This window comes from Mastigoproctus giganteus, chromosome 1, assembly GCF_048544385.1.
Source record: "Mastigoproctus giganteus isolate SK-2022 chromosome 1, ASM4854438v1, whole genome shotgun sequence".
In the NCBI taxonomy this organism is placed as follows: Eukaryota; Metazoa; Arthropoda; class Arachnida; order Uropygi; family Thelyphonidae; genus Mastigoproctus; species Mastigoproctus giganteus.
In genome coordinates, this window is record NC_143575.1 from 47717701 (window position 1) to 47731653 (window position 13953).

At 38.1% G+C, this 13953-nt stretch overlaps 1 protein-coding gene across 6 annotated transcripts in view; it reads right to left on the reverse strand.

Moving 5' to 3' along the window:
- The window catches only part of LOC150090769 (E3 ubiquitin-protein ligase HECW2-like), a 518151-nt gene that overhangs the window by 133726 nt on the left and 370472 nt on the right, over positions 1 to 13953 (reverse strand). For all 6 annotated transcript variants that reach the window (XM_090372567.1, XM_090372548.1, XM_090372558.1 and 3 more), the window contains one exon: positions 7006 to 7280. In XM_090372567.1, the coding sequence (XP_090228693.1) occupies positions 7006 to 7280 (275 nt within the window). The remainder of the gene's footprint in view (positions 1 to 7005; positions 7281 to 13953) is intronic.

Genomic DNA, 13953 nt, shown 5'->3' on the forward strand with positions numbered 1-13953 from the left:
ACAGCTGGAAGAAAATCATTGAGGAGGTCAAGGTTCTACGAGGATCGTAGTGCCATGGAGAAAGTAAGTAAGACTGTTTTAGAAGAGCTAGCTATGCTTTTGAGAGTTTTTGATTCGAAATAGTGACAAACCTCTGATGGGTTGTTCATTCTTTGAATGAATAATTAAGAACAGCGGTGCAACGAGAAGGAGTGTCTGTCTTTTGTCGCTTAGCTGTACCTGAACCATTTCGTCTAGTTTTCAATTGAGTAGCAGAAACATGATCTGTGCCTGCCATGTTTGCTCCTTTTTGCCCTTGGAAAGAGGACTTTTCTGACAAAGTTTCCAGCCCTGCCATGGGGAGGCAGGAGCAGTGCCTCTAGGATACCAAGAGGTTGAAGTGCTAGTTGGTTAGTGGAATTAGAAATATATGAAAAAAGAAACAAAAGGCGAATTTCCTTTCTGTGTTCTGACTTGTAGGTTTCAAGTATGGAACTGTTTTTAAATAAAACTGTTGAGAAAAAGACAGGAACTTAAAAATAACTTTATTCACTTATCAAGAGAACTCTAAGTCGCAGTGTCACTTGGCCTCGAAAAACGCTTGGCACTCGGGGGAAGCAAGCAGAGGTATCTCCACACATAGGTGTGGGAAGGGATCCACACTCTCAGGAGATGGATAAAAGATGAAACTTAGCTATGGCAAGCCACAAGTGATTTTGATGCTGGTGAAGGCCTTCAGTGAAAGCAACTTAAGACAAGCCGACAGGATAAGTCTGTTCACATGATTCACACAACAATGTGCAGAAGAAATGTCTATATCAGGTGAAATCATCAGGAGCCAAGCTAACAAACTGAAGAAAGACTTAGGCAGGCAGCGCCAGCGTGGAGTACAAACATATGAGAAAGAATTCAGTGAGCAAAGTGGCTCAGCTAATGGAATTCACCAAGTTGCAATTTCAAGTTAAATTTGATCTGCAAACACTGAGGCTGCTGATGACTATTCTTAACATTTAAAAGTTATCTTACAAGAAGGTGACCACAGGGCTTTAAAGTGTTGAAGAAGATGGTGACATTGCTGTTATGTGTTAATAAAACAGGCACACACAAAGTCAAACCACTGTGTGTAGTAAAATCGAAGGCACCAAGGTGTTTCCACCACAAAAACATGCAGCTGTTAGTACTTTTATATCGCCACAGTAAGAATTCCGGGATGACAGCACAGATTTTCAAGGAATGGTCTCAAAGTTTTTGTGCAATCCATGCATGCTCATTTAAGAAAGAAAAATATGGAACCAAAAGCATTTTTGCTGCTGGACAATTGTCTTGCCCACCCACCCTCCAGAAGATAAACTCATAATCAGTGACAGTAAAATAAAGGTGAGCTATTTGCCAAAGAATAGAACCTCAAAGATCTAATCTTTGAATCAAGGCATTATATCGACTTCCAAAAATTTAATCAAACAAATATTTGATGAAGTATTCATAACAGAATGCCTGAAGAACCACACTGCTATCCACAATTGAGAAGTGTAGGTGAACAGTGGGGTAAACCTACCAGCTCCTGCAAATGGATAAGTATTTTTGATATTTTTACTATATTCTTGATTAATTAACACATTAAATTGTGTTTTACAAAGATATTAAATAGGCTTAGTAGTGTTTGTTAGCTTATTTTTAAATTTAACTAGTGATTTTTGTCAGTTATGACTCACTGCTTGTATTGTTATTGTATCTCTGTTTTTGGTGAAAATATCGTAGACCGTAACCAATAGTGCAGAGGAATAGTAAGGTTTTAATCATGATAAATAAGTAGTTTGAAGGTTTTAATCAATTGCTGGGCATATATCTTTTGTATTTAGCTAGGTATATAACTAATTTAACACTGTGATCGTTACGGTATAATGTAAGAACTAGATAGCGTAATACATATTACTGCAAATGGAAATCATTCCCCAGACTACAGCAGCAAAGCAACAAGTAGCGGGATTGTCGTAGCTTGGAGGAGAACTGAAGGAGGCGATTCTCCAATGCATAACAGCCTGAAAAAAATCTGCAAATTGTGAAATGTCTGCAAACTTTTCTTGAATAGGACATGATCTAGCCAAGATGGATGTCTTTGTGTGTGCTAGGTGCAGAGCGTGTCAAGAAATTAGGCACCAACTCAGCGTTCTGATAGGCATCTATGAGAGTTTGAAGAGTAGGGTAGATACCCTCAAAGGAATTAAAATGGGGGAACCCATCAAGCTCTCACAGCTTCCCAATTCAATGCCAGAGCTCACTCTTGTACATCAGGCAAGACAGCGGCAATCTTCAGGGCAGAATGCTCTGGTCCCACAGGAGCCAGTTATTGTCAGGGAGACAGGAAATATCAGGCGAAAGGATAGGTGAAATAAGACCAGAGTATGTCTACAGGGGCAAAAGTTGATGATGCTGTAGAGCAAATATCTTTTAAGGGCAAAAAGGGGATGATATTGTTGTACACGTTGGCACTAATCACATTAAGAGTAGGAGATCTGCTGACTTAGTTAACAAGTTTTTTTAATTTCCCAGATATTGACTGGAATTTGGGGGCTGATCACTCATACACTAGCAGGGCTTTTGTGGATTTATTGGATGATTGTTTTCTACATCAGCATGTTCGGGAGGCAACTAGAGGGAGTAATACTCTTGATTTGATTATCAGCAGTGATTCTTCATGCATTAAGAATCTGCAGATAAATGAACCGCTAGGTGGCAGTGATCACAGTGTGTTGAAGTGGGATTTACTCAAAGAGGTAACTACCATTAGGAGTAAAGGGAAGGGTTATTGCTTCCGTAAAGGCGACTACGATGGACTGAGACAGTATTTAAATTCTATACAGTGGGACCAACTTATGATGTTACCAACAGCAAACTCAAAATGGGAAGCATTCAAAGAACTTATCTTGGAAGCTACTAGGCTTTACATACCAACTAAGAAATATTGTTCAAGGTTTAGGCCAAAATGGATGTCAGATGAACTAATGAGGCATATGGCAGAGAAGAAAAATGCATGGGATACTTACAAATTAACACGACACAGAAGCCTATGATAGATACAAGTTGATATGTAACCAAGTTACAAAGTAGGTTAGGCAGGCGAAGGCAGATTACGAGAAATCCTTGGCAAGGGATGCAAAGAAAAACAGCAAAGAGTTCTTTACTTATGTAAACTCTAGAAGGAAGGGGATGAATCAGATTGGTCCACTTGATATTGATGGGTCAACTGTTGATGATCCTGCTCAGGTAGCTAACAAACTAAATGAATATTTTGCATCGACATTCACACATGAGGAGTTATTCAGCGAGGGGAATGCCAGAGGTGTATTCAACTCTAGCAGTAAGCTACAGAATCTTGAAACAACTGGGAGTAAAGTGGAGGAGAAACTGTTGAAGATAAACACAAGAAAGGCACCCGGGGTGTTTGGGATCTATCCAGTTATATTAAAGGAGGCAGCAAAGGAAGTAAGCAAACCCTTAGCCATAATTATGAGAGCTTCCTTGGACTCAGGGGAGGTACCCATAGACTGGAAATGTGCAAATGTGACCCCAATTCACAAAGGAGGATCAAAGGCTGACACAAGTAATTACAGACCTGTAAGCTTAACTTCTATTCCAGGAAAATTAATGGAGGCACTGGTTAAAGAAGCACTGCAGGATCATTTAGACAAGAATTCAGTTATAACTCAGACCCAGCATGGTTTTGTTAAGGGAAGGTTAGTATCCAATCAAATTGGTCTTGCCTGACCAATTTGATTGGATACTATGATGTAGTCACAAAAGAATTGGATGCAGGGAATAACTTTGATATTATATATTTGGATCTTAGAAAGGCTTTTGATGCTGTTGCACATGGAAGACTGCTACACAAATTGGAGCAGTGTGACATTGGAGGCAAATTGCTGCTATGGATAAAGGGGTGGTTGAGGGGGAGAAGACAGAGAGTGGTAATCAATGGACACTGCTCATCGTGGACTAATGTTATTAGTGGAGTCCCTCAGGGCTCAGTGTTGGGTCCATTATTGTTTTCTGTATTTATAAATGATATTGATGATGGTATATCAAGCTTAGTGTCCAAGTTTGCAGACGATACAAAGGTTGGCAGGGTTGTCAAGGACACTACTGACACTATGCTGCTGCAACAGGATCTGGAAAGGTTGAGCAGATGGGCTGAGAGGTGGCAAATGAAGTGTGTAGTACCATGTGTAGTACTTTACATTGACAAATGTAAAGTACTACACATGGGAAACAGCAACCCCAGAGCAACTCTGTGGTACTACACTGACAGTGGTAGAGAATGAAAGGGACTTGGGGTGGTTGTGCAGGCAGATATGAAGTTCTCTGAGCAGTGCAGACGGGCTGCAAGAGTAGCTCATGGAGTATTGCCAATGATATACAGGAATTTTTCCAGCAGGGATAAGGAGGTGATTATTCCCTTGTATAAGGCAATGGTTAGGCCACATCTTGAGTACTGTATACAGGTCTGGAGGCCTCATTTCAAGAAGGATGTAGAGCTGCTGGAACGAGTACAGAGAAGGGCAACAAGATTAGTGAATGGAACAAAGGGGTGCTCTTACGAAGAAAGGCTTAAGTTTTGCAAATTACAGTGTCTGGAGACTAGGCACCAGCGAGGTGATCTGATAGAGGTGTATAAAGCCTTGAATGGTTTAAGCATGCTCAATACTGATGGGATTCTTCCTCTAGCTCAGAAAAATCACCTGAGAGGGCATAAATTCAAATTGAGGAAAGACAGATGTAGGATAGATGTGTGGAAATTTGCCTTTAGCCAGCAGGTGGTTGGTTGGTGGAACAGACTTCCATCCCTTGTAGTGGAGGTTGATAGCCTAAATAAGTTTAAGGCTCAGCTGGACAGGTATTTTGAACGAACAGAGGGGTGAAGTGGAAGTGGGTTTTTTTTTTTTTTTTTTTTTTTGGATGATGCTGCATAAGCTTGCTTTCTTGCATCAAATGCCTCTACTAATGCTAATGCTAATGCTAAAAAGTACAGGTCAATGTTGAAAAAAAGTAAAGAGTTACAGTTAAATTTGAAAGTGTGTGCAATTCTGCCCAGACACAATAGCAGGCAGTATATGATGAAAGCCTTGTCATATCAATTCGGCCCTGAAGAGATTGTGCAAGGCTCATGGGGTAAAATTTTTCTCAGCATAGTCTGGGCTTGTTAACAGGAGAGACTGCTTCTACAGGGATGGGATACACTTAAATAGAAAGAGTGCAAGAATATTTGCTGATGCTATCAAGGCAGTGTTAGTTGGATCAGAACACTGCTAGCTTGGGGGGTATTCACAGAGTAATAGATTAACAATAGCGTAGGCAGAGGCAAATGTGATTCTTGCACTGCTTCTATTGGAACGAGCAGCAGCCTGGAAAGCAAGGCAGGTGATTTCCAGGCTTGCTGGGAGTCATCATGGAACAAGTAAATATAGGGCTGTGTCAGGACAACTAAGAGTAAGAACAGGTTCATGTATACTTGAATGTACACCAATGCTAGGAGTTTAGTAAATAAATTTCATGAATTTGAGGTGCTGGTAAAGATATCAAAGGCAGATACTGTCAGGATAACAGAGATGTGGTGTCACACAGATATAAGCAGTGCAGAATTGAAATTTGGGAGGACAATGTGTTGAGAAAGGATAGACAAGATAGAAATGGAGGAGGGGTTATGCTGTTAAATAAGAAATACATAAAATCTAAGGAAGTGCATCTAGTTGACATGGATGGACAGTGCAATGCTGATCAAGGGATCATGGTGGGGGGCACGAAATCTGCCCTCCTCTTCCATTCCACTTTAGGTATGCACAATCTTTTTTGTGGTAATGTGGCAGTGCTCTGTCTTGTCGAAAATCAAATCAAAATCACTCTCATCCTGCATTTGGAGCATCAGGAAATTCTAAAACATGCCCAGAACACAATGCCTGAGGCAGTAACTTCTCGAAAGAAAAAGGAAGGTCTGTACACTTTGCAAAAATCCATTGTATTAAAGGACAAATTCTACTGAGATTATAGTTTTGTAATTATGCTACCATCTACTGCAAGATTTACATTTTCAAGTTAGCAAATAAAAACTTGAAGATATCTTCAATCACCTGAAAGTTCATTTAAGTTTGCATTACATTTTTGTAAAGGTGGTTTGTGGACAACCTGTACTTAAGCATAGACATTTCAAACTAGTTTATTTTTATTTATTTACTATTATTTTTTTATTTTTTTTAGAGTATCCTATGAATTTTGAGTTGTTTGCAGTCAATGGCAACTTTCTACCTAAAAGCAGATTGCAGAATGTTTGTTGTGTTGTTATTATTATTATATAGTGATTCAGAATGGCAATATTCTGCTGTATGCATTATGCCTATACAGGTGTGTGAACATGGGCTGATTTGTATTTTGTGCAAGTTAAGAACCTTAAAGAGGATTTCAACCTAGACCTCTCCAAACAAGTGACATGTGTCAAAAATCACTGAGGATGCAGAATGTAATGAGAAGAGTTTTTTAAAACTATCAGATTTTCTAGATTTTTACTAAATGACTTGTGTAATAAATTCCTGAGGATCGTAATGATTTACCAGTCAGAAATGATACAATGAACCTAATTACTGTATAAGTGTAGTGAGCACACTGTCCAGAGCAATGAATATTTTTACATACCAAGGCAGTTATTAAATAAGAGTAAACTGAGAGTTGCTAAGTATTCTAGTAGTTTGCTGGCATTCTCACTTATTTGAGTGAGAATGCTGGCAAAATAGAATCATTTACTTTTCACACTTACCCAATTTCTTCATATATATATATATATATATAAAATTATAGTTTATATATATTGATTTAAACTTCTGAATCTCAAGAAAAGCAAAATTAAAATTCAGAAAATTAGTTTACTCACGTTACCTGTCTTCATCATACATGCTCATTTATCTTTTCTGCATAGTAATAAGTGTTCATGACTTAACTGCAAATAAAACAAACAAATGAAAATCATAAGATTATACTCACCTTAGAAGTATAGTTAGATCAATGTCATGACTCAGGCGATCCAAGGCAGCTGTACCATCATTTCGAATGGCATTCACTTTATCTTTCAGAGCCTGATTACCAGCAATAACTGGATAACGTTCCTTTAAAATATCCATAATGTTAGGCTGCCTCAAGAAAGCCACAACTTTGTCATTATAAGCAGTGGGCACATGGGACACCACATGAGGCACTGTAGAGGAAGTAGTGGCTGGAGGCCGGGGAGGAGGAATGGGCCCCAGTATCATTGCAGAGGACTGTAAAGTATTTAATGCATTAAAGATTTAGACCTTAACAACTAAAATTATTCTTCATATGAAAACAACCAAATGATTTCTAAATGATTCTTTAGTACCAAAAAATGGCTGGATGAAAACAAGTATCTTATAATACAAGTACATACATAAAACCCATACAAATATTAAACATGATACAGTGAACTCTTTAAAATCTGGCACCAGCAGAATTTTCGGTGAATGTTTATATTGAATAAAAGATGGTACTAGTGGTTAAAATGTAAATAACATTTCAGTTATTAAATAAGAACAAATAATACACAAAGTCAGAAAATGTCAGAATATCAATGCATGTGCTTCACAGAAAAATTACTCCTGCAATGAAGAATAACACAAAAAAAAAAAAAAAATATATATATATATATATATTCTTCTTGAGGAATCTATTTTGAGGAATAGAGATAATGAGGCAATCATTATCAATTTACACATTTTGCATTTAATAATATAGTGGGGCAAAATTGAATCAATTTCTGACACAATAACAAAGATCATTAAGCTTCATTTTTGCAGCCATTATAGCTATAGCAGAGAGAAAAACAACAGGTGGTCAATAATAATCACTAGGCCTTCTCTTCTGCATACAAATGCAGAAGAGAAGGCCTAGCATAAGCATGGAGCGAGAAGCCAAGTCAAGCCACTTGTTTGTTCCCTACTTTAATGATGTAGCTCACAAGTTGTATGACTAGTTATTGTGGCATCAAAAAGTCACTGCTTAAGCATATATTTTTTTCAGCTGTATCCACATTGAGCATTTTAAATCTCTCTATGCTGTCAGCTATCCAAAGGCGATGTCAAACTGATCACAGCTCATCCAGTGTGCAGAAGCAGTTCATGCTAAGTTACAAATTTACTGAAAAAGAAACAGCATTAAAGGAGAGAAATTATAAGATATTTGTATGATTACTTTGTCCTTTCACCTGTTTTTGCAGCCAGCAAAATTTAAATAATTGAGACCATTATAAGAACAATGCAATAGTCTTAATTCTTATAGCAGAACAAACTTGCCTTTGCAATGAGTTGCATTGGTAATTTCACCGCTTTCAAACAGATGACCTTTCAAGAAGGTTAACATTTGTTTAAAATATGGAACTGCTGTGACAACTTGTTTTGGGACTAACTAATCTCTCATCAGATAGCATTGTAAAAACAGATTAGCATCAGCAATATTACAACTTTTAAATAACTCTAATTTCATATACCACAGAGCAGTTCACAATGAATTTCCTTATGACTGCTTTGTCTGCATGTTGTCACTAAAAACCACCTGCTATCTGATGAGGGATCAGTTAGTCCTGAAACAGGCTGTCACAGTTGTGTCTTCTTTTAAATAAATGGCAAATCAACTTTTTGGCAAAGTCATTTCTTTAGAAGTAGGGCAATACCAGGCAACTCATTGCAAAAGGCAATTTTGTTCTGTTTTAAGAATTAAGATCATTGTATTATCTATGCAATTTAAATCTTGCTGGTTGCAAAAACAGTTCAAAAGGATAAAACAAGTCCTGAAAAAATCTTATAAACAGAGAAATGTCACTCTTTCTTTGTATGTATTCTAAAAGACAAATGTGATCATTGATATGAGTGCTGGAATGCTTTCTTAATATTTTCAGATTTTAGCAAGTTGATATATTTTTAAAAAATGTGTTGGATTTTAAAGAATTCCATATTTACAGAGTATAAACTGAGAGAAATCACAAAACAACAGAGTATAAATAGTTCTTGTATAACAGTGTTAATGTGTTCTTCACATTTTATGCAAAATAACTTTATGCACGGCAATATTTTTCACTTCTAGCTAAGTTCCTGACAGAAGACAGTTCTCATAACAAAAATTATAATACTGTACATATGGGACCATTTGGGGGGGGCCTCCAGTTTTATACTATATACATTTACTAAAATATTATGAAACATGACATATATCAATACATGTTTTTTACACTGCACAACTTGGAAGAATATTTTGAAAAGCAACAATGAAAAGCAAAATAAAATAAAATGAGAAAACCATTAAAGATTCTAGCCACCTAGGAGATGTGGGATCATGTCATTGGGTAGAAGGCAATCCATCATTAGCATTAGTAGAGGCATATGATGCAAGAAAGCAAGCTTATGCAGCATCAGCCAAAAAAAAAAAAAAAAAACCCTTTCACTTCACCCCCTCTGTTCGTTCGAAATTCCTGTCCAGCTGAGCCTTAAATTTATTTAGGCTATCAACTTCCACAACAAGGGACGGAAGTCTGTTCCCACTGGCTAAAGGCAAATTTCCGCACATCTATCCTACATCTGTCTTTCCTCAATTTGAATTAATGCCCTCTCAGGTGATTATTCTGAGCAAGAGGCAGTATCCCATCAGCATTGAGCATGCTCAAACCATTCAAGGCTTTGTACACATCTATCAGATCACCTCGCTGGTGCCTAGTCTCCAGACACTGTAATATGTAAAACTTAAGCCTTTCTTCGTAAGAGCAACCCTTCGTTCCATTCACTAACCTTGTTGCCCTTCTCTGTACTCATTCCAACAGCTCAACATGCTTCTTGAAATGAGGCCTCCAAACCTGTATACAGTACTCAAGGTGCAGCCTGACCATTGCCTTATACAAGGGAATAATCAACTCCCTATCCCTGCTAGAAAAATTCCTGTATATCATTGATAAGACACATGAGCTACTCTTGCAGCCCATCTGCACTGCTCAGAGAACTTCATATCTGCCTGCACAATTACCCTCAGGTCCTTTTCATTCTCTACCACTGTTTGTGTAGTACCACAGAGTTGATACGTTGCTCTGGGGTTGCTGTTTCCCATATGTAGTACTTTACATTTGTCGATGTTAAACTTCATTTGCCACCTCTCAGCCCATCTGCTCAACCTTTCCAGATCCTGCTGCAGCAGCATAGCATCAGTACCATCCTTAACAACCCTGCCAGCCTTTGTATCGGCTGCAAACTTGGACATTAAGCTTGATATACCATCATCAATATTATTTATAAATACAGAAAACAACAATGGACCCAACACTGAACCCTGAGGGACTCCACTAATAACATTAGTCCACGATGAGCAGTGTCCATTAATTACCACTCTGTCTTCTGCCACTCAACCATCCCTTTATCAATAGCAATAATTTGCCACCAATGCCACACAGCTCCAATTTGTGCAGCAGTCTTCCATGTGCAACAGCATCAAAAGCCTTTCTAAGATCCAAATATATAATATCAAAGTTATTCCCTGCATCCAATTCTTTTGTGACTACATCATAGTATCCAATCAAATTGGTCAGGCAAGACCTTCCCTTAACAAAACCATGCTGTGTCTGAGTTATAACTGAATTCTTGTCAAGATGATCCTGCAGTGCTTCTTTAACCAGTGCTTCCATTAATTTTCCTGGAACAGTAGTTAAACTCATAGGTCTATAATTACTTGTGTCACCCTTTGTCCTCCTTTGTGAATAGGGACTAGCTACTTTTGTACATCTCCAGTCTATGGGTACCTCCCCTGAGTCCAAGGAAGCTCTTATAATTATGGCTAACAGATTGCTTACTTCCTTTGCTGCCTCCTTTAATATAACTGGATAGATCCCATCCACCCCAGGTGCCTTTCTTGTATTTATCTTCAACAATTTCTCCTCCACTTTACTCTCAATTATTACAAGATCATCTAGCTCACTGCCAGTGTTTACTCCATCTATGGCATTCCCCTTCCTGAGTAACTCCTCATGTGTGAATGTAAAATATTATATTGTTATTAGTTTATAACAATATTGTTATTAGTTTGTTAGCTACCTGAGCAGGATCATGAACAGTTGAACCATCAATATCAAGTGGACCAATCTGATTCATCCCCTTCCTTCTAGAGTTTACATAAGTAAAGAACTCCTTGCTGTTTTTCTTTGCATCCCTTGCCAAAGATTTCTTATGATCTGCCTTCGCCTGCCTAACCTCCTTTGTAACTTGGTTACAGATCAACTTATATCTATCATAGGCTTCTGTGTCACATGTTAATTTATATGTATCCCATGCATTTTTCTTCTCTGCCATATGTCTCATTAGTTCATCTGACATCCATTTAGGCCTGAACCTTGAACAATATTTCTTTATTGGTATGTAAAGCCTAGTAGCTTCCAAGATAATTTCTTTGAATGCTTCCCATTTTGAGTTTGCTGTTGGTAACATCATCAGTTGGTCCCGCTGTATAGAATTTAAATACTGTCTCAGTCCATCGTAGTCGCCTTTACGAAAGCAATAACCCTTCCCTTTACCACTGATGGTAGTTACCTCCTTGAGTAAATCCCACTTCAGCACACTGTGATCACTGCCACCTAGTGGTTCCTGTATCTGCAGATTCTTAATGCATGAAGAATCACTACTGATAATCAAATCAAGAGTATTGCTCCCTCTAGTTGCTTCCCGAACATGCTGATTTAGAAAACAATCATCCAATAAATCCTCAAAAGCCTTGCTAGTGTGTGAGTGACCAACCCCCAAATTCCAGTCAATATCTGGGAAATTAAAATCCCCCATTATAAGACTCTCTGATTTACTGGCCCACTCTATTTCCCTGTACAGTTTCTTATTATACTCATCAGAGTCATTAGGCCTATAGCACACTCCTACTCTCAATTTTGATCTCCCAATGCTTATGTCACACCAAACTGACTCGACACTGTACTGTCCAGCGATGTCGACTGGCTTCACTTCCTTGGATTTTATGTGTTTTAACTAATAGCATAACCCCCTCCTCCCTTCCTATCCTGTCTATCCTTTCTGTAGATGTTGTACAACCCAAATTCCAGTTCTGCACTACTTATATCTGTGTGACACCATGTCTCTGATATCCCAACAATATCCGCCTTTGATGCTTTGAGCAATACCTCAAATTCATCAAATTTATTTACCGAACTCCTAGCATTGGTGTACACGCAAGTATACATGCACCTGTTCTTTGTCTTAGCTACCCTAACACAACCCATGTGTTTACTTGTACCCCAATGACTCCCAGCAGTCTCTGAAATATCCTGCATCTTATTTTCCAAGCTGTTGCTCATTCCAATAGAAGCAGTGCAAGAATCACTTTCACCTCTGCCAGTGGCTACTGTTAATCTATTAGTCCTTGTATCCCCCCAATCTAGCAGTTTTCCAACCCACCTAACACTGCCTCGATAGCATCAGCAAACATTCTTGCACCCTTTCTATTTAAGTGTATCCCATTCCTGTAGAAGCAGTCTCTACTGTTAACAAGTACAGACCAGGCTGAAAAAAATTCTACCCCTTGAGCCTTGCACAATCTTTCCAGAGCTGAATTAATCGACAGGGCTCTCATCATATATTCCCTCCTATCGTGTCTGGGCAGAATTGCGGATACTTTCAAATTCAACCCTAATTCACGGCTTTTTTTTAACAGTGACCTGTACTTGTTAAGTAATTCCGCCGGTTTTGTAGCTAAGTTCCTTACAGAAGGTACAAATAGTTCTTGTCTAACCGTGTTAATGTGTTCTCCACATTTTATGCAAAATAACTTTATGCACGGCGATGTTTATCACTTGTAGCTAAGTTCCTGACAGAAGACAGTTCTCATAACAAAAATTATAATACTGTACATATGGGACCATTTTTGGGGGCTCCAGTTTTATACTATATATATTTACTAAATTATTATGAAACATGACATATATCAATACATGTTTTTTACACTGCACAACTTGGAAGAATATTTTGAAAAGCAACAATGAAAAGCAAAATAAAATAAAATGAGAAAACCATTAAAGATTCTAGCCACCTAGGAGATGTGGGATCATCTCATTGGGTGGAAGGCAATTCATCATACAACAGTTCAGTGTACAATTTCGTGTGTGATGGTGTATACAGAATAATATGGTGCATTATCACATAGAGATCAGAAATTAGGAAAAAAGTAAAAGGTTTGAGAAATCAATATAATTTTTTCGCTTAGAAAGGTGTTGTACAGAAAAGAAAAGAATATATATTTATTAATTTACTCTGTGTAAAAGTATTCAAGCTGATTCTAGTTTGATGAAAAAATTAAAACCCTCCATGTTACCAAATGCCTTCTGGCTTACCAACTCCTTAATCAAGGGCATCAAGAGTCACAGACCCTGGGGAACACTCCTCACTGGGCCACACTACCTTTCTCTGTAGGAGGGTGGCCCAGACTAAAATTCTGGGCCCTCTCCACAATGCCCAGAGAAGCAAACCTATCTGCCCCTTTCAATGCTCCTGCCCTTAACCATCGTCAGCCCACCAATAACTTTAGAATAGCAAAAGAACATCAGAAAATGCACATTAACCAGCCAAAATCCATTAATGATCTCTACTTTTGGCCTCCGGAATAACTTACCTCCGCACGTATTTCCTAAAAATACAACCTATGGAAGCATTCTGCTTCTAAGCAGAATTTCAAGTAAAGTGTGAAAATTCTTGTTTCCCAATATTTAACCTGTCTGTGGTACTTTTTTATAGGATCTCCCTAAAAAAAAAGTAGAATGCCCATTAGAAAATGATCATCTTACTCTCTAAATTGTCACATATAGTAAAATGTCATGCACCAAACTGTCTGAGACTGTGAACTATCATGCACCAAATTGACATGGACCCAAGAGACATTTATTGTTTCCCT